The following is a 23,163-nucleotide window of genomic DNA, read 5'->3' on the forward strand; positions in this document are numbered from 1 at the left end:
ATGTTGTTTTTTATAATTATAGCGGTGCCTCCATGGGCTCTTCCTAGAGGGTGTTGAGTTATATATGTTGAGAATTTGGGTATATTGAAGTAGCTTTTGTCTGTCATATGTGCCTCAGATATTAACATAACGTCCAGATCATGCTCTGAAATAAAGGCTTTGACTATGATTAGTCAGACCATTGGCGTTCCATGTACCAATTTTTAGTTCAGTGTTGAAGGCTAAACTTTGTGACCAGTGTCATTAGGATGACGAACATTTTCTTCATTCTCTCCATCAGTTTTGAGACGACCTGTTCTAAGTTGTTTGTTGGTTGAAATGACATAGGTGGTAAACCTTGTTGTTGTTGAGGTGCGTTAAATTGTTGAGTATTGGAATTTGTTGCTCTTGCAACTTGAGCATAGCTGAGTGTTTGTTGTGGATTTTGCTGAATTGTATCATTTGTTGGTCTCTGTGGTGCTTTTGCGCATAATGGTGGAAATTTACTTTTTTGTAATTCTTTTTAAACTGAGCAACCTCTGTAGTTTGCAGGGAGATTTTCTTCGCAGTTTACGCATTGGACTTCATTATTTCTTATTTTTCTTAGACATTCTTTGGTTGAGTGAGCGCCTGTGCATTTGACACAACGGGGGCTTCTATGACAGTATTGACGAGTATGTCCAAAGTGCTGGCATCTTTGACATTGTGGTATCTCTCTTTTCGGGTGGGGAGGTTCTACTTTAACTACGGTGTTAAGTATTTGAGTTATTTGGTACATACACCTCTTTATTATTTAAATTTGTTTTAAGTTCGATACTAAACAGAGGAAGGCATTCTTTCGTGCCTCTTTGTCTTATGTTCGAGATATTTATGACTGAGTGTCCGAGCTCTGTGAATACTTTTTTATGTCTTCCAGATCAGTAGAGGGGTGCAGGTTTCTAACCATGACTCGGAATCCTCGGTTTTGTTTTAGCTGATAAGTGTGGAACTGCGTTTTTTTTTTCGGTTAGTGCTTTAACAGTTTCTTTGTAATGTTCTGCTGTGTCTAGCTGTACTTTAACTTGATTGTTATTCAGGCTTTTTAAGGTGTACTGTTTGGATGCTGTTTTGTCTAGCAAATCTTACAGAGGTTTGATAAATGTTACATGTTGAATGAATATAGGAGGAGGCCTCCTTGATTCTCTGCCAGTTGTTCCGCTATTAACTTCTTCTTCCGGCTCTTTGTTAGCTTCTTCTTCAGGCTCTTTGTTAGCCTCTTCTTCCGGCTCTTTGTCCAGAGCTTAGAATCTGTTTTCTGTCGCAGCTGGTTTTGTTAGCCAGTAGTCTGTTAGCACTGCTTGCTTTTTAATTCAATTGCCAGGACTTTCATTGTTTCGTAGACGCTTTTTGTACTGTACTGTCTCCCATACTTCTTGATCTTTTGGAGTGCTGTGTTGTATTGATTCAGGTGCTATAATTGGGTTAGATTGTTGTTGATTATTATTTAAAGGTTGGGATAATTGTAGTGGGATTGTAGGATAGGCTGTGTTTGTTGCTAACATACCTTGAGAGAAGCATGGCATTTGCCCTGGTATTTGACTGCAGATCAATGGAGTGTTGGCACCTGGAAACATAAACAGTGGAAAAGAAAAGGGCATTTAATTAAGAAATACACATTTTATTTCTCAATCTGAAGAAAGCCTGACAGTGACCCTCAAACAAAACTATGGGAAGTCTTAGGTACGCACATAAATTATGTGAAAGAGTTATAGAAACACCATTATAAAAGTGAAAACGACAAATGGTTTGTCAAATCCGTTTAAGGTAAATAGGGATGTTGCCTCTCTTCTTCTTCACGTGCCATATCAGAATTATCCGACGTTGGTGATCACCATTGCAAAGGCTTCTCGATCTTCTGCAATATGGAATAATTGTTCTGCATTTGATATCTGAGTCCATCCACGAATGTTTTTCAACCAAGAAACTTGTTTTCTTCCTACACCTCTACGGTCCTCTATTTTGCCTTTAAGGGTACCCAAAGTCCGAAAATTGAATTTTTTAAGTTTTTTTGGGTTATAATTGAAAATTATGCTCTGAAATCTTCTTTTTCCAACGATATATAACACATTATAGTAGAAAATATCCATGGTTACAAAATTATTTTTTTTGAACTTCTGCACTCAACTTACCCTGTACCGGTAGCTTTACAGCCTATTAGAGTGTTTTATGTTTTTGCGATTTCCCGAATAGTCGGTTTTTAACTTTTGATGTCAAATATCTCTGGATCCTTAGATGATAGAAGGTCCAAATTTTTACAGTAGTTGTAGATAGATAATATCAAGTCCCGCGTAAAGTTTTATTGAAAAATGTTCAAAAACAAGTAAAATAAAACATAAAATCCAAACTTTTTTGGTTTTTTTGTAAGAGCATTTTAAAAAAATTTAAAACAAATGTTTCTTTCACTCTAACTTTACAGAAATCTATGCTGGACTAAACAATGCATCTAGTTTCAAAATAAACATTAGGTCTGTATGTGCTTTGGTTACAGAGATATGTGACATAATGTTAACATTGTCGTTAAATGGGACTTCGGGTGCTCTTAAGGATCAGTTGTAATCGATTTCTCTCACTATATGTCCCAGATAAGACATTTTCCGGTGTTTAACAGTCTTAGCAGTTCTCTATCTTTGTTGACCCTTCTTAGACTTCTTCATTAGTTTTTCTTGCTGCCGAAGGTATCTTAGCATCCGTCTATGAATCCACATTTCCAATGGTTCAATTCTGTTCATGATCGATACTTTTAGCGTCCACCCTTCTGCACCATACAACAGTACCGACCAAACATAGCACTTAACCATGTTGCCTCTCACCGACTGTATTTAAAATATACTTGGAACATGGCTTAGGCTCTGGAAGGGGTAGTGTAAAAATATAGGAATTCCACTAACAGATTCCATAACAATTCCACATACGATATACATTATGTTTTGCGAATGATCAAGTGATATTAACCCACGAACATGAGGACCTAGAATTTGTGACCCACAAACTAGCCAAAGAATTCAACAAAAACAAAGTACAAAATATTCACATATGCCCCGGGATTACTAACACTCGATGCGAGATCGCAAAACTAACCGTAGGCAAACTCGGTGCGAATACGTATCGAAGCCAAAAAGTGATTACGAACTGGGTTCGAGTAGATTGTCAGAAAATGATCGACAATCATCGTATTTTTGAACCTACGTATTTCGAACAAATGGAATGACTTGCACGTTATATGCCAAGGATTTTTTTTCATTAACCTCAGTCAGTTATTATAGAATACAAAATAAACGTTTTAATATTTAATTATTATAAACGTTTATTTTATATTCTAAGGATGATTCAGTGATAACGTATACCTAGATATATAAATATATGATTTTCGAACTTAGTAGAATTTGAGAATAATGATTTTTTTACCGTTATTAAAGATTAAATTAAATGGCCAGGGCCAGGGAAAGATGGGAGACGTTATATAAAAATATTACTAAAGTTCGTAATAGTCAGTGCTATCTATTCCCTTCATCGAATTCTGTCTCAGAGCATTCCTTATCTTACCTTTTCGCTATTAAATCTTACTCTGCAAATATTACAAGGATAAAAATTAACCATGGACGTTTCATTCAAATCTTTTTAAAATAGGAATAAGTATTAGAGAACTTCTGTCCTGTCAGTGTAATGAGTGTAATAACACCTCACTGGGAGATTTAAACAATATACTTTTTTAATGTTCAAAACATGAGAATTATTATCAAAATCGTATAATCTAAATATCGTTTTATTAACTATTTACATTATTTTAAATTGAAGAAATCAAAGTATGAAGTAAATATGTTATGTCGTTATGTATTCACTTTTCTTAATTTTTATACTTGGACGGGCAAGAGAGAAAGTGTTATAGGAGATCAGAGATCTATCAGAGAGAGATGGATAGTTCGAATTGGCAAATCGCTACGGTCATCGGTATCGAGCAGTGCCTTCGAGTTGACTCGCATCGACAACGTAGGGAAAGAGGTTTCGTAATCACTCCCTGCGGTAAAACATGGCGGATACGATACGTATCGAGTGTACGTAATCCGGGCCCTGGTTTCGAAGTTTGGCCACTAAAAATCAAAATGAAAAAAAAACATTTTTAGCCACAAAGTGGACTTTGGAAGACGTCAGCCTGAAGATCACGTCGAGAAAGTGTTACCAATGAAAATATCCGCATTTCACGTTCTGAAAATGGAAGAAGACCAATTACCAAAGGCAATACTAGACGGGACATCACAGGGAAGACATAGAAAAGGTAGACCACGAACAAGTTGGAGAGAGGACATCGATGGTGAATATTATATTATTATATGAGCAATATTTTTATTTTTTCTATACTTTTGTGTGGTGGGGGGGGGGGGGATTTACCGATTTTCCCCAAATTTTAGTTCGTTATTGTACTACAAAAAAACGGACTCTCTGAATTTTTTCAGATTTTTTGAGCTCAGGCGACCATTTTGTGAACCTTAAAAAGCCATTTTTTACGGTTTTTGAAGATTTTTTTCTAGGGTCCCTCTGCACAGCAAATGATTTTAAAAACGTCATAAATATTTTAGCTACTGATGTTTACTTTTAACTTGAATTTTTTCAACTTTTATCAAATATCAAGGTGCCTTTTTGGCAAAAAATAAGATAGATAATTAAAAATAAAATAGGTCCACTTTTTACCAAAAATGACCATATTCAAACAGCTATAAAATAGATTTTAAGTAACGCAGTAATATTTAGGTAGTAACGAATTGAAAGATCTAAAAAATATCTACAATTTTGTTTTATAAAGTTTTTTTTGTGCTTCACAACTTTTCAAGCTACGGTCGTTTGAAAAGTGTCATTTATACAAAATAAGCGGTTTTTCGCATTTTTAAAGACCGCATTAAAGTTGAATAATAGCAAGCTGAAAATTTGTTAATAGCTTAAGGGTGTCTAGTCGGACAAACTTTGATATATGGGAACACTGGAACAGGGGAAGTTTTAATTGTGGAACAGGTTAAAAATTTGGAACGGTCAGACCACGAAAACGGCACATGTATTTTGTTCGACAGAACAGACTTAAACTCTCCTAACAGAGATTAAACTCTCATGCAAAATTTAGACTGCTATTTATCACCAAATGGACGTTTTAATGAGTGGAACATGTAGAATATGTCAAATGACAGGTGATAAATAGCAGTCTGATTTTTGCATAAGAGTATAATATCTGTTCGGAGAGTTTAAGTCTGTTCTGTCGGACAAAATACATGTGCCGTTTTCGTGGTCTGACCGTTCCAAATTTTTAACCTGTTCCACAATTAAAACTTCCCCTGTTCCAGTGTTCCCGTATATCAAAGTTTGTCCGACTAGACACCCTTAAGCTGTTAACAAATTTTCAGCTTGCTATTATTCAACTTTTTTTTTATACGCGGGATCCAGATCTATAAAATAAGCCCCCATTTTTCACCAGAATCTAAAAACTAAATATTCAATCTTCAATTTAGGCACTTGTCATAACTTGCAATCATAACTGGCATGAGTTTTCAAGCCTCGAAAATGCGTATTTTAGCATTTTTCAGAATTAAATTGATTTTTAGAGGTTCAGATGAAGGAATTAAAAGCAAATAGCCAAAGAAATTCCTTTGGGAGCTTATAACATATATAGTCTAGGCGCCAGAGGGGTCACCGTGCGCTTTTTAATTCTGATGGACAAACTCAACGGTTTCTTATGGATTTTTGGCTGCTGATTACGAATTTCGAGGGTGGATTTCGATCCGAGGAGTGGTCAAAAAATTGTTATAAACAATTTATTTGTTTATAAATTATTTATAAGGCTCTGGCTCATAAACTAAAAGAAATAAAAAATAATGTTTCAAATACAATTTGTTCGTTAATAAAAAACGAAGAAAAAACCGTTTACCAAACTTAAATACAACAGTTAGAACTCAAGATATTGTAAAATTAGTGCACAATGCAAATTGCAAATTGCAAAATAAGTATTTTTCGAAGCTTTATCGATCGTAACTCAGCTTCTGCGCACGCAAATGAGCCTTAGAAGGTCTCATTTTAAAGCTTTATTAATAGGCTTCCTAGTTTGTTAAATTATTTTATCTTCATTTGTTTTAAAGTTATATCCGTTTGAAGTTATAATTTTCTTTAAAAAATTGTACATTAATTTGTTTATAATGATTTCAAGTAAATTTAAGCTGTAAACATTTATACTTTAATTAACAATAATGATAGAAAAATTCAAAAGGAACATTTTCAGCTTTTTAAAATGTTCGTAAGTTTATTTTTGGTCAAGATATCGATATTTTAATGGCGCGCTATGAGGCGCAAAATCGGCTCACAGTCAAGTATGTAAGTATTTTTCGACGCTTTATCGATCATCACTCGGCTTCTACGCATGCAAATGAGCAAATATGTGATATTCATATAAAACTGGATCGAGTTCTTTTACAGCATCATCATTGCATATAAAACGAGCATTTATGTTGTGGCGGCATACACACAATTGACGTGCCTTGATAATGTTGCAAAAGAACTAGATCCACTTTATATGTGGTTAGTCCACATCATATAGATAATTAGACTGAAGCCCCAGAAAGTTTTAGTTTTACTGCCTACAAGAACAGACTTAGTACCACCATGTAACTGTAAAAATTGCTTTAAGAACTTATGCAGATGCATGAGAGATAATGTTTGTAAAAATAGTATTAATAAATAATATCAACATACTTTTTAGTTATATTTCTGAAATATCAGTTTTTAATTTTTTTTCTCATTTAGTACAAAAAATAGAAGACAAAGTAAATAGAATATTGGTGGTGATACGAGGTACAGTATGATGATTTAATTATAAGAATTATATGATAAAATTTTATTAGGATCTTCAAAAATAAAAAATGAAGATAACCTATATACATAGAAATTATAATTAGCACGTGAACCTTTATGCGGTGAGCCAATCTCGCGCCTAAGAGCGCGCTATTAAAATATCGATATCTTGGCCAAAAATAAACATACGAACATTTTCTTAAGCTCAAAATGTTCCTTTTGAGTTTTTCTATCATTATTGTTAATTAAAGTATAAATGTTTATAGCTCAAATTTGCTTGAAACCCTTATAAACAAATTAATGTACAATTTTTTAAGAAAATTTTAACTTCAAACGAATATAACTTTAAAACAAATGAAGACAAAGTAATTTAATAAACTTTGTTTGGAAAAATATTAATTAATCTTTAAAATAAGACCTTCTAAGGCTCATTTGGGTACGTAGAAGCCGAGTTACGATCGATAAAGCTTCGAAAAATACTTATTTTGCAATTTGCATTGTGCACTAATTTTACAATATCTTGAGTTCTAATTGTTGGATTTAAGTTTAGTAAACGTTTTTTTCTTCGTTCTTCAATAACGAACAAATTTTATTTGAAACATTATTTTTTATCTCTTTTAGTTTATGAGCCAGAGCCTTGTAAACGATTTATAAACAATTAAATTGTTTATAACAATTTTTTGACCACTCGGATCGAATTCCACTCTCGAAATTCGTAATCAGCAGCCAAAAATCCATAAGAAACCGTTGAGTTTGTCTATCAGAATTGAAAAGGACACGGTGACTTCTATTTGGCGCCTAGACTCATATGTAAAAAACTACTTCTAAAAATTTTTTTGAGCAATTCGAAGTTGGCAGAACAAACGTTCCACCTCTTTGAAAACGCGTTTTTTTGTAGCATGGGCACTTTTCAAACAACCGTAGCTTGAAAACTTGTGAAGCACTAAAAAAACTTTATGAAACAAAATTGTAGATGTTTTCTAGATCTTTCGATTCGTTACTAAATAAATACTTACTTTACTTTCCGTGTCCGGAACACCAACAACTTTAAATTCTGTATTTCCAATGGTTGGCCACATAGATGGCCCTGTCATTTGCTATAATTAAGTCTTGTTCTGTGCAGGTCTCTCTCATCTCTGTGCATGATAGTAGATGCCGGCTGGTCTGAACCGCGCCACAGTCGCAGGTATCGTCCTCCTGGTATCCCCATTTTTTCAGGTTACTAGCACAACGTGAAACGCCGGTTCTTAGTCTGTTTAGCGCGTTCCAAGTCGGATACGGTAAATTGTGTCCAGCAGCCATTTCCTCCGAGGGAGGAAAATGTGTCGCGGTAGCTGACGCTTGCCATAGGTGTATTCGGCGCGTCTCTGGCGCTTCGGGGATGGATCTTGATGTTTTCAGGAAGCTTTTCCGAGATCTTAGTCTGCTTGGCTGAGTTTGGTGGTCATATAAGGGGTGTCTTCGGTCCGTCTCCTGCTTTTTCCGTTCTACCTCTGACGTGACCTTCCTCCTGATAGGTGGTGGAGCAATTCCAGCAATGGGGTATACCTCTTCGATAGGTGTCGGTTTCAGGCAACCCGATATTATACTGACCGTTTCATTTAGAGCCACGTCGACGTTCTTTGCGTGAGCGGAGTTTGCCCATACTGGTGCTCCAAACTCCGCGGCCGAAAAACATAATGCCAAGGCAGAAGTGCGGAGAGTGTGTGGTTGTGCTCCCCATTTTGTATTAGTTAGCTTGCGGATGATATTATTTCTGGCACTTACTTTCTTCTTGACATCTTGACAGTGGTATCGGTAAGACAGAGTTCTATCCAGACGGACGCCAAGGTATTTTGGCGTCTTATTGTGTTCCAGCATCTGACCACGCCATTCCACCTCCAGCGACCTTCGGGCATGCTTGTTTCTCAGGTGGAAAGCACATACCTGGGTTTTTGTGGGATTGGGTTTCAGATGGTTTTTATCATAGTATAGAGCTAAGTCTCCCAGGGCATCTGTCAGTTTCACTTCGACTTCATTGAAGGTTCTTCCCTGAGCTGCCACCGCTGTATCATCAGCGTAAATAAATTGCCTTGTTTGTTGGTGTATGGGTTGGTCGTTGGTGTATATGTTGTATAGAATCGGCGCGAGGACACTTCCCTGTGGTAGCCCATTTTTTTGGTCCCTCCACCGACTGTTCTTGGACTGGAGCGTTACGTAGAAGCGTCTATTCTGGAGGAGACATTTCACTAACCTTGTTAGTCGGAAATCCTTTGTAGTTTCGTAGAGTTTTGCGAGTAGCCGTTGATGGTTAACTGTATCATAGGCGGCAGTTAGGTCTATGAACGCTATTCCTGTTATTTCCTTCCGTTCAAAACCATCTTCAATATGTTGGGTGAGATTAAGAATTTGACTGCAGCAGCACTTGCCGGGCCTGAATCCTGCTTGTTCTGGAATAATTTTAGTCTCCACATATTCTGCGATCCGGTTCAGTATCATTCTTTCAAAGGCCTTGAAAAGGTGGCACAAGAGAGATACAGGTCTAAAACTCTTTGTATCCGCCGGATCCTTCGCTGGTTTTAAGAGGGCTACCACTCTAGCTTTTCTCCAGATTTTGGGGATTTGTAATGTACGGATGCAGCAATTCATCATTTTTACGAGCCACTCTACGGTTTTTAATCCAAAGTTCTTTATTTGCTCTGTTCGTATGTCGTCCAGGCCAGCCGCTTTATTATCTTTCATTTGATGGATCGCGCCTCTCATCTCCTCTAGACAAAAAGAGGTACCTAGAACATCTCTTTCTTCGTTGATATTCCGTTGAGCTCTCACCTTGTTCTTTCTTGATGTCGTCTTACCGTTCATTAGAAGATGATGGGCTATCTGATCGGGTGTGACTTCTGTCATGTTGACTGCCGGAGCAGCGGGATCGTTGCCAAGATTCCGAATCAGCTTCCAGGCACGTCTGCTGTTTTGTTTCATGTCCAGACTCGTGACCAGCTTGCACCACCTTTCCGTTCTGTTGGCGGATATCGCATGTAACATTTCCTCCCCAGCCTGTATTGTCGCTTCCGAGAAAGGATCTTCTTCATATAGCTGTTCGTATCTTTTAAGTAGGGGTTTAGATTCCTCATTGAGCCCCGCTATGTACTCAGTTCGACAACCTCTAGGGATAAATTTCCGTGATACTTGCTTTACGATTTCTACAAATTTATCGTATGAATCAGGGCAAGGTTCTAGCTGGGAAACTTCTTGATCCAATGTTTCAGAGAATTTTTCCCATTTTGCTTTAGTAAAGTTGAACCTTCTCTTGAAAGGAACAATTTCGTATCTGATTGCCGCGTTGGAAAGACAAATTATTGGTCTGTGCTGTGTCTTTGGGAGGGCGCTTCCAACGATTTTTGTCACCTGGTCTCCAATTCTGTCGCTGACAAATATATTGTCTGGGTTGTAACCTCTGCGCCATCTTCCGCTGTTGAACGACGCAGGCTGCTTTGGATCGTGAATAAGTTTTAGGTTCATGCTTTCAGCCCATTTTTCTAGTTCTTCGCCATTGGAATCTGTTTCGTTGTAACCCCACGCGACACTGTGACAGTTGAAGTCACCCAGTACGAATTTGATTTGCTGTGATTGAAAGTTATTCGGTTCCTCAAAAGCAAAGTCAGCGTTTGGTGGTTTGTAGATTGACGTTACTGTACAGGAGTTTATCTCCACTGTGAGGATCTCGATGTCATTTTGATCTGTTAGAGATGTGGATGCTACGTCGATATCTGGTCTGACGAAGACTGCGCTACCATATTGGTCGTGTGGTCTCTCCAGTATGAGCTTCATACCCCGAATCCTTGGTCTGCGGCTTGCAGTACCTCTATGGGTTTCTTGAACCAGTAGAACATCGACACCATGTTCTCTGCACATATTAGACAATAGGTCTTCTTTATCTGCTGATAGTCCTTCAATATTAATTGAGGTCGTCATCAAAAATAAATATAGCTGTGTTACTTAAAAGCTGTTTTATAGCTGTTTGAATATGGTCGTATTTGGTAAAAAGTAGGCCTACTTTAATATTTACCAAAATGGCACCTTGACATTTGACAAGTTGAAAAAATTCACATGAATAATAGTAAGGTATCAGGAGCTAAATCATGACGTTTTCTAAATCATTTTTGGTAAAGAGGGACCCGAGACAAAAATTCTTCAAAAAGCGTTAAAAGGGCCTATTTTTGGGCCTTTAAAGGCTCGCAGAAGGGGCCCCTCGGCTGAAAGAATTCAGAGAGCCATTTTTATTGTAGTTTGTAGTACAACAACATACTAAAATTTGGGGAAAATCGGTAGACCTCCCCACAAAAGTATTTTGGGAAAAGGTAGTATAATAAGAAAAGGTAAACATTTTCTTATTATACAGAGTGGGCCAAAGAAAACAGTCCACCTCGATATTTGGCAGTATTTATTATATTTTAAGGAAATGAAGAAATAGGTCGATTTTTGATCTAAGGGGGACACATTTTTACGGTACATACATCTGTCATTTGTCATCCCCCTCCCTTCCATTTCCCCCACCCTTATTTTTAAATAGGGAATAGGGGTCGTGTGCTACCTCATTTGAAAGGTTAGTCAATTATCTATTCAGTAATACTAACATTGACGTAATTATTTATACAGGGTCTTTAAGAAAGATTAGTTTGAATTAAATTATTTGATACAAAAAGAAGAATGTATGCAATTTATTTAACTCAAAATACATTCTACTACTAACAGAAAACAGAGAAAAATGTTTATTTGACAAATAAATATTTTTGTTCGCTTAAATTCAATATTTAACCAACCAAGAGGCAGATGGGTGACAGCTTGAACATTGAAATTAAGCGAAAAGCAATGTTTATTTATCAAAAAATATTTTTTTTTGTTTTGTGACAGCAGTAGAATGTATTTTGAATTAAATAAATTACATACATTCTTCTTTTTGTGTCAATTAATTTAATTATTCTTTTCGTCACGATATAAGAAATTTGACCTGACGCTGGTGGGATGTCCCTACCGATTTAGTATCATAATAAATAGTTGACGTTACTAATCCCTCAATTGTCTTTGCGACGGGTGGCAATAGTTTTGGAACAGCTACTAGGGCCGTACTTTATATTATTTACAGAACTGACTCGTTACCTATCAATGCAAATAAATTATTAAAATTAAAATTTCTAGACAATGTATTAAAAATTTTGTTTACTGTAGACGAATTCGTTTAGTCATCTGAAATTAACTTGCTTGGAATCAATTACAAACGATCACAAACAATTTTTATGTCCAATGCGCTCATTACGTGAATTTTATGGAGTTAGATTATAATGTGTTTTATATCGTTTTCACTTTAAACAAAATGGACTTCCGATAATGCAGCTTTCTATCTTTAAATAAAAAAATTAAAGAATCATTAGAAAGAGCATTAGTTAAAGATAAGATATACCTCTAATTATTATTCTATAGCTTTACACATAATTCTCGTGCTTATAGGTATTTAGGTAAAATTAAGTATCATTTATTTATCCAGAAAACATACATTATGGAACATTATGAAAGGGGGGCAAACATATTTAAGTTTGACATTTGCACATTCAGGCAGTTATTTTCTTGCATTTAGATAGAAGGTTAGATCGCGAGTATTCAAGTAAAATGTCTAAAGTCGGTGAAGCTAGTGCTAAGTGTAAAACACGTGTACATTTATCTGATGATGCCAAAGAAATTATTAGGAATGTTTATCAAACTGTGAAAGAAGATAATCCAAATCCAGAAGACGGTAAATTCCTCATCAAGACAACATCTCGACTGACAAGGATGCCATATACAACAGTGTGGAAAATTGTTACGAATAGAATTCAACCTCGTAAAAAGCGGAGTGACTTTTCTACACATAAAGCAGTAAATGAAAAAGACGCTGAGGTAATTAGAAGAGCAATTTACAATTTCTATTCAAAGAACCTAGTTCCAACGCTTAGTATGATCTACGATCAACTTGTTAAAGACTATTCCATTACGTATTCGCCTTCAACTTTATCAAGATTTTTGAATCACATTGGTTTTCGATACAAGAAAATTAATAAGCGATCATCAATCATGGATTCTCCTCGTCTAATTAAAGGGAGAAATGAATACTTGGATGCTATATCTAAATTTAGAGATAAAGGAAGACCGATATTTTATCTAGATGAAACATGGTTCGATACCCACGATACTGCTCAAAAAGGTTGGACAGACGATTCTATTAAATGTGCACCCAATTATCCAATTAATAGAGGTCAGCGAATAATTATTCTGAACATTGGATCCAAAAATGGCTGGCTTGGAGGGGAAAGTTTTTACTATCGGCAAAAAACATTAAAGATTCAAAGCTGGACTACCATGAAAATATGACGAGTAGCTTGTTTAAGGAATGGTTTGAAAAGAAGGTGTTGCCAAATTTGCCTCCAAAAAGTGTTATTGTAATGGATAACGCAACGTATCACAGCGAACAAATTAGAAAAATCCCCGGTGTAGGTTCGACAAAAAAACAGATATCTGATTTTTTGTATGACAATGATTTGTACTTTGAAGAAACATATACAAAAAAAGAAATGTTGGAAGTTCTTCACACAAAAGTGTTTGAGAAACAATTTGTTATAGACGAATTAGCCAAACGTGATGGTCATAATGTATTGCGATTACCTCCTTACTACTGTGTCTTCAACCCCATTGAATTAATCTGGAGCCAACTTAAGGAAAGTTTACGGCGAAACAACTGCTGTCCCAAATTTAGTAGCGAATTGGTGTCACATGTTGTAGAAGAAATAAAAAAGATTTCCCCAACACTGTGGCAAAATTGTGTTTCACATGTTATAAAAACGGAAGACCATTACAGAACATTAACCTCACATATTAAACCAATAATTATAACATTAGATAACGATTCTAGTGAAGATGACAGCGATAGTGACATAGAGTTGTAATTTGTATTTATTTTTTTCCGTCTAAACTTCAAATTTTATTTTTCTATGTTATTTTCTATGTTATTTTTGCTACCACTCTTTTAATCTTTTATTGTTATTATCATTAATTTCCTTAATTTCTTTAATTTGTTCATTTCTCTTATTTCATTGTACATAATAATATACCTATAACTACATAGATATAAATACGTAATAAATATAATGATATGATATTTAAATTTACATTTATTATTCCAACCCCATTAAAATATTATATCTACTTGAAGACTTGAATTTTTTTTGTTAAGGGGATGGGTACGAACTTTCGCTTTAAGCTGTTACGTTATTACCGAGGGCCGAAAGTCCCTGAAAACTTCTATAATGTTTATTTTAATTAGTTACAGGGGTGAAAAACTAAGAGAAAATTTAGTGTGATTTTTAATTTCAAATATCTCATTCAAAAGAAACTTTTAATTCATTCCAAGGGACTTTCGGCCCTCGGTAATAAAGTAATTTTTCATTCTGCGTTTAAATTTTTCAAAAATACTTACATATTAGTTTTCTCAGGATTCGAAAAAAATGATTACATTTAAAACACATTGAAAATTTTGACAGGCGTCAAAATTTTGCATTTGTTCCTTTCCCCTTAATTTTAGCGAATCCGCTCCTGGAGGGTTTGTTGTTTGTTATTATGATACTAAATCGGTAGGGACATCCCACCAGCGCCAGGCCAAATTTCTTATATCTTGACGCAAAGAATAAAATATTTTTTTCTTGGACACCCTTTATAAATAATTGTTAATGTTTATATTACTGAATACAGAATTGAATAACCTTTTAAATGAGCTAGCACACAAACCCTATTCCCTATTTAAAAATAAGGGGTGGGGGAAGTGAAAGGAAGGGGTACATAAAATGTATGTACCGTAAAAATGTGTCACCCTTAGATCAAAAATCGTCCTGTTTCATTTCCTTAAAATCTAATAAATACTGCCAAATATCGAGGTCGACTGTTTTCTTTGGCCCACTCTGTATATTGTGATGACATTTTGAATTCAATGTCAATGTTACTATCAAACACATGCGATGAAATGCTCAGTATATGAAAGATATTAACATAGAAATAATTGATTGTTCCATTGGTTTTTACGCCATTAATTTATTGTATTCGATATCAAAAAATAATTATTTACATTTTGTTAAATAATGCTTTTTAATCTCCTGAATACGAAATTAAATACTACACATAAAATGTTTATCTTATCAACGTCATATGTTTCAGCTCGCTGTTGTCGCCAAATGTAGCAAAAATTAAGACTGACAAAGACATACGAGACTTTTCTCGGCATGCGATAAGATTACAAAACAAAATGATTTATAATATAAACTAGTTTTGAATTAAAATGTATGAATAAACAAGTTATTTCAATATATCAAGTGAATAACATTCGAGCAATTAATATGATTTAAAAAAATTAAAAGCCTCTTGTTATTAATTTTTTTATGTCTAAAGGTGTTCTTAAACAAACAAAATTATTAATTTGTTTTCGTTATAATATAACGAGGCATTTTAAAACCATTATAATATGATTACTACGCTTTTCATATGAATATCCTTCTCACACTATTAAGCGATATTCACTAATTCTTTCTTAAGTATCTGCTATGTAGAAAAGTTTCTTGGCAATAGGTCTGGAAGGTAAAGTAAATATTTTACAAGTCTTTTATAAATGGGCCAAATTTTGTTGCATTATTACTGTAGTGTGTGTGGGGTTTATACTTATTATAGATAATCATAGTTCTAATGTTCTTCTCAGGCATGATACAATAACAGAAGATATGACATGGAACAGGTAGGCGGGGCCAACGTAGCTACGTCACTCTGTGAGTAGATCAGCATTATATTCAGTGCTGTCGTATAGTAAACACTGTTTATTTTTGTGTTTAAGGTGAATTTTACTTATAATTTGTTACACTTTTATCAAAAATATTATATTCATAGTTAGATTTGAATAGTCCTTAGGAGCTGTGATCATAAATATAATTAATTAATAAGAGAACTTAAGTAATAAAAAAATATAACTGATGGGCTTCATGACTATCGCCGCTTTAACTTTTTTTTTTATCATTTAACACATTACAATTTTATTGTTACCTTTATTTCATCGTCAGTACATGTATTATACAGGGTGTATAATACATGTATTATACAGGGTGTAACAAAAATACAGGTCATAAATTAAATCACATATTTTGGGACCAAAAATAGTTCGAATGAACCTAACTTACCTTAGTACAAATATGCACATAAAGAAAGTTATAGCTCTTTGAAGTTACAAAATGAAAATCGATTTTTTCGAATTAATCGAAAACTATTAGAGATTTTTTATTGAAAATGGATATGTGGCATTCTTATGGCAGGAGCATCTTAAAGAAAAATTATAGTGAAATTTGTGCTCCCCATAAAAATTTTATGGGGGTTTTGTTCCCTTAAACCCCCCCAAACTTTTCTGTACGTTCCAATTAAATTATTATTGTGGTACCATTAGTTAAATTCAATATTTTTAAAACTTTTTGGCTCTTAGTATTTTTTCGATTAGGCAGTTTTTATCGAGTTGCGGCTTCTTTTTTAATATGTTTTCATAAAAATTGTGTAGGGGTTTTGCTCCTTTAAACCCCCCAAATGTTTGTGTACGCTCCAATTAAACTATTACTGCGATACCATTAGTTAAACACAATGCTTTTAAAACTTTTTTGCCTCCTTGTATTTTTTCAAGAAGGCACCTTTTATCGAGATATGGCTTCTTTTTTAATATGGTTCAAAATATACCTAAAAATGTAAATCATACATAAATTTTCATATTATTACCAAGTCTCCATAATCGTACTTAACCATATACAAATATGTGGTGGATTTGACAAATATTCAAAATATCTCGATAATAACTGACTTTTCGAAAAAGTACTAAGAGCCAAAAAAGTTTTAAAAATATTGTGTTTAAGTAATGGTACTACAATAATAATTTAATTGGAACGTACACAAAAGTTTGGGGGGGTTTAAAGGAACTAAACCCCCATAAAATTTTTATAGGGTGTCCAAATTTCACTATAATTTTTTCTTAAGATGCTACTGTCATAAGAATGCCATATGTTCATTTTCAATAAAAAATCTTTAATAGTTTTCGATATATTGGAAAAAATCGATTTTCATTTTGTAACTTCAAAGGGTTGTAACTTTTTTTATATGCACATTTGTACTAAGGTAAGTTAGGTTCAATCAAACTATTTGTAGTACCAGAATATGTGATTAAATTTATGACCTGTATTTTCGTTACACCCTGTATATAGGGTGAAAGGCACTTATGGAATAAAATTAGTTCTGTACTTGTTTTAAAAAATTTTAAAAAACGCTGAAACCCGTTCATTTTTATATATAAATGTAGGCTTTTTAAACCTAAATTTAAATTTAGACAGGGTGATTCACGCAAGCCTGGTATAGTTCATAAGCTTTATTTTTAATGGAACACCCTATATATCTTTATATTATTAAAAGCTACTTAACGGCCTGATTTCAACGACCCATATCATGTATGGTGTATTATGAATAATACAGGGTGAAATTTTGAAATTACAGTGTATGGAAACCACTTTTGGAATAAAATTGTTTATGTCGTTACTTTAGAAAATTATAAAAAACGCTAGGATACGTCAACTTTTAAATTTAGATATGCTCTCTTTAAACATTAATTAAAATATACGGGGTGATCCACACAAGTCTATCATAGTCCATGATCTTTAATTTAATGAAACACCCTGTATATTTTTATTTTTTTCGAATTTGCTAAATAACTTCATCACAAAAAAGTGTATTGTATAGGGCCCATTGTGAATAATACAAGATGAAATTTTAAAATTATATAAGTTAAATTTTCGTCAAGATATTAAATAGGTACCTACAAAAAATTTTTAAATTATCTTATAATTTATCATACTTTAAATAATAGTAAAGTATGTATATAATAATGGTATTTTAGCTAAATAAAGACATATATTTTCTAAACTAAGTATAAATAATATTTATTTTTTTTTTTGGTTTTGTATCTTAAATGTCTTGACGAAATTTATGAATAATTTAAAAATTTCACCTTTTCAAAATTTCACCTTGTATTTATAATGGATCCGAATCATACATTTTTTTTGAGATGAAGTTATAAAGTAGCTTCTAAGCACATAAAAATATACAGGGTGATCCATTAAAACTAAAGATCATGGACTATGCTGTACTTGCGTAAATCACCCTGTAAATTTAAATCTATGTCTGTAAAGCGCCCATTTAAATTTAAAAGTTGACCTGCTCCGGCATTTTTATAATTTTTAAAATAAGGACACAAACAATTTTATTCCATAAGTGGATTCCATAGTTAATAATTTCAAAATTTCATTCTGTATTATTCATAATTCACCCTACATGATATAGTTAGTTGAAATCAGGTTGTTAAGCAGCTTTTAAAAATATAAAAATATACAGGGTGTTCTATTAAAAATAAAGCTTATGGACTCTGTTTGACTTTTATGAATCACCCTGTAAATTTAAATTTGTGTTTAAAAAGTGCAGATATTTATTTAAAAATCGACGAGTATCAGCGTTTTTTATAATTTTTCGAAACAAGGACAGAAATCATTTTATTCTACAAGTGCCTTCCACACTGTATAATTAGACGTATGTTGCCTAATATTAAAAAAATCATGTTTCTGATTGATTTTTATTATTAGAATATGTTCTCAATAATTATATTTAATCATACCAAAGAAAACAGCACTTCTAGAGAGTTTCACAACTGATATTAAAAGCTAAAATCTCCAAATCATAATGGCAATGCATTCGAAATTTAAAGGATCTACTCACAACGTGACGTCATGCGCGACCTGAACGAAATTAGGAACGCTCCATATCATATCTTGGGTTATTGTATCATGCTTCTCAGGGGCTATTAAATTTTAAGTGTTGGTCACTATAACGATGATCAGACCATTTCCGTCACATTAATTGAGTTTTCAAATAAACTTCGTTTTCCACTGTTGATGCGAAATCAGGACAAGCCCAAACAATAGTAGTTTCATAGAACTCTTCACATTTTTCTCCCTAGCGAATGTTTGGTTTCCATTGAGTTTCTCTTAAGTGACTCGGATTTATGATCTGGAATATTGAAGCGAAGCTTCCATACTGGCGTTGTGTTACTTTTTCTGTATAGTAAAATGTAGGGGCGAACATCACGGAAGTAGCGTCACGACACAAACAAAGTGATTGTAAGTAGGGCCACCACGAGGTTAATACATGTAACAGAATAGTATGTCATCAGCTCTTGCGTGTATATTATACATACACACACCCAAACTTATATGGAATCACCATGTATTTCAAAGTAATATTTATTTCATTTGAAAAAACTTGTTATTGTTGCGAAGAATAAAGGTTTTTATTGAAAATAAACAAATATATAAGACAATCGGATAGTACAGCTCGGTACGCTATAGGTTATTTGCTTGAGTTGCAAATTGAACGAAAATAAATAAACTAACTTTTGCGTCCAAAAACGAAAATATGCCTCATGTGGGGTTATAGAACTTACAACGAGGAAACATTATTGGTCTTGTGGAGAAAGTAATGTTGTCAGAGGGACGTAGCTGTAGAGCTAGGCGTAATAAAGGGCGTTCTGTCCAAAACCTATGCTAAGTAACAGGAACTAGGAAAGCTCAAAAATAAAGCAAGGGAAAGTCGCCAAAAGTAATAACTGCTCGCCACGATCGTTTAATTGTCCAATCAGCTGGAAGACACCCAACCATTTCTCACCTGCAGCTCCAAAGGCAGCTTTTGGAAGCTACAGGTGTAACTGTTTCAGTTGAAACGATAAGAAGAAGAGTTCGTACCAAGAAGTATACAGCAGGAGACAATTATGGGTTCCTGAGTTATCCAGCCAGCAAAAGATTGATCGCATAAATTGGTGTCTTCACCACCACGCATAAATTGGTGTCTTCACCACCAAAACTGGAACATTGGGAATTGACAAAATGTGCTATTTTCAAAAAAAGTCAGGATTTGTGTAAAATCAGATGACCCACGAAATCGTGAACTTAGAGGTCGAGGAAGACAAGCAAAAACGAAAACTGTCAGATCTGTTCACAAATATGCAAGGAAAAGTGTAATGTTCTGGAGAGGAATTGTGATCCGTAAAAAAGCTCCTTTAAAAACTCCAATCAACTTTAACTGCTCACAGGTATATTGATAACCTGTAGTTAGTCTCTGGAGAGGTGCAACAGGAGAAAATTTAATTTTCATGCATGATAATGAACTTCCACATACCATTAGAGTGACTAGAGACATCATTGAAGCAGAAGGTATCCCTTGTTTGGAGTGGCCTGCTTGCTCACCCGAGCTTAACCTTATAGAGTATTTGTGGGATATGCTTAAAAGAAAAATTAGAGCTCGTCGGGATAATCCACAAAACATCGTACGTCTAGTACAAGCTGCTCTTGAAGAATGGAGCAACCTACCACAACAAAATGTTGATAATTTGATTAGGAGCCTGCCCACGCAAACTGAAGCTTGCATAAGGACTAGAGGTGATAACACTGACTACCACAAAAACAAAAAAGAATAAATACAAACAGTTTAAACATTATTCGTTTTACATTGAAATTTTTTATGCTATTGACTTTAAAACAACTAGTTTCAATTTGGTTGTTAAATACTTTATTGTTTTATTTAATTGTTATGTATTTGTTATTAAATTGTTTTAAAATAATTATTGTTTAACTTCGTATGTTAGTTTTTTAAATTCGCACGAAAGAATAAGAAATATCAGTGATTCCATATAAGTTTGGTTGTGTGTATTTTGGCAATTATTTATAATGTACTTTATCCAAAAATACTCTAAACAAATAAAACATATGTGGGCGGCATACTCTTATCGCATCTAGTTCCTTCTTAAATTAGTCTGATAGTGTATATTATTTTTTACTTACTTTCCTTAATAATACACACATATAGTCGAAAAAAATCCATCCAAATTTAAAATAGACAATAAAGAATTAACCACCAGGAAACATTTTATTGATTCGACTAAAAACGAAGTTAAGGTAAAATAAAAATACACCATCATTTAACAAAATAAATAATTTATTTTTGTTTCAGTACATGAAAGAAAGCATCAACATGAGCAGGAGTCGTAGTAAAGATCGTTCTGCACGTCAGGTAGGTTCAGAACACCTAAGCCTAATTACACACACACACACACACACACACACACACACACACACACACACACACACACACACACACACACACACACACACACACACACACACACACACACACACACACACACACACACACACACACACACACACACACACACACACACACACACACACACACACACACACACACACACACACACACACACACACACACACACACACACACACACACACACACACACACACACACACACACACACACACACACACACACACACACACACACACACACACACACACACACACACACACACACACACACACACACACACACACACACACACACACACACACACACACACACACACACACACACACACACACACACACACACACACACACACACACACACACACACACACACACACACACACACACACACACACACACACACACACACACACACACACACACACACACACACACACACACACACACACACACACACACACACACACACACACACACACACACACACACACACACACACACACACACACACACACACACACACACACACACACACACACACACACACACACACACACACACACACACACACACACACACACACACACACACACACACACACACACACACACACACACACACACACACACACACACACACACACACACACACACACACACACACACACACACACACACACACACACACACACACACACACACACACACACACACACACACACACACACACACACACACACACACACACACACACACACACACACACACACACACACACACACACACACACACACACACACACACACACACACACACACACACACACACACACACACACACACACACACACACACACACACACACACACACACACACACACACACACACACACACACACACACACACACACACACACACACACACACACACACACACACACACACACACACACACACACACACACACACACACACACACACACACACACACACACACACACACACACACACACACACACACACACACACACACACACACACACACACACACACACACACACACACACACACACACACACACACACACACACACACACACACACACACACACACACACACACACACACACACACACACACACACACACACACACACACACACACACACACACACACACACACACACACACACACACACACACACACACACACACACACACACACACACACACACACACACACACACACACACACACACACACACACACACACACACACACACACACACACACACACACACACACACACACACACACACACACACACACACACACACACACACACACACACACACACACACACACACACACACACACACACACACACACACACACACACACACACACACACACACACACACACACACACACACACACACACACACACACACACACACACACACACACACACACACACACACACACACACACACACACACACACACACACACACACACACACACACACACACACACACACACACACACACACACACACACACACACACACACACACACACACACACACACACACACACACACACACACACACACACACACACACACACACACACACACACACACACACACACACACACACACACACACACACACACACACACACACACACACACACACACACACACACACACACACACACACACACACACACACACACACACACACACACACACACACACACACACACACACACACACACACACACACACACACACACACACACACACACACACACACACACACACACACACACACACACACACACACACACACCACACACACCACACAGATTTTGAACGCCGTCCAAATTCCAATTGAACAATACATGTCTTGTGAGAACGGGACATTGCACACACGTGGACCGCTGATCGGTGCCAGCCGTCCACTGTCACTGTATCGCCGGCACGACCGGGAAGTATTGGGCGTGACTAAATACAGTATTGCACACACCGACTCACATAGGGATGGCAAAAACAAATTATACATCGATATATCTTATCATAT

The 23,163-nt window shown here is 35.5% G+C and overlaps 1 protein-coding gene across 1 annotated transcript in view; it reads left to right on the top strand.

Annotated features, from left to right (window-relative positions):
- LOC126889838 (syntaxin-6) overlaps positions 1 to 23,163 on the top strand; it is a 102,403-nt gene that overhangs the window by 33,059 nt on the left and 46,181 nt on the right. Inside the window, exons 3-4 of the mRNA XM_050658522.1 lie at positions 20,818 to 20,912; positions 20,968 to 21,027. Coding sequence (XP_050514479.1) covers positions 20,818 to 20,912; positions 20,968 to 21,027 — 155 coding nt within the window. The remainder of the gene's footprint in view (positions 1 to 20,817; positions 20,913 to 20,967; positions 21,028 to 23,163) is intronic.

Source organism: Diabrotica virgifera, chromosome 8 (genome assembly GCF_917563875.1).
Source record: "Diabrotica virgifera virgifera chromosome 8, PGI_DIABVI_V3a".
In the NCBI taxonomy this organism is placed as follows: Eukaryota; Metazoa; Arthropoda; class Insecta; order Coleoptera; family Chrysomelidae; genus Diabrotica; species Diabrotica virgifera.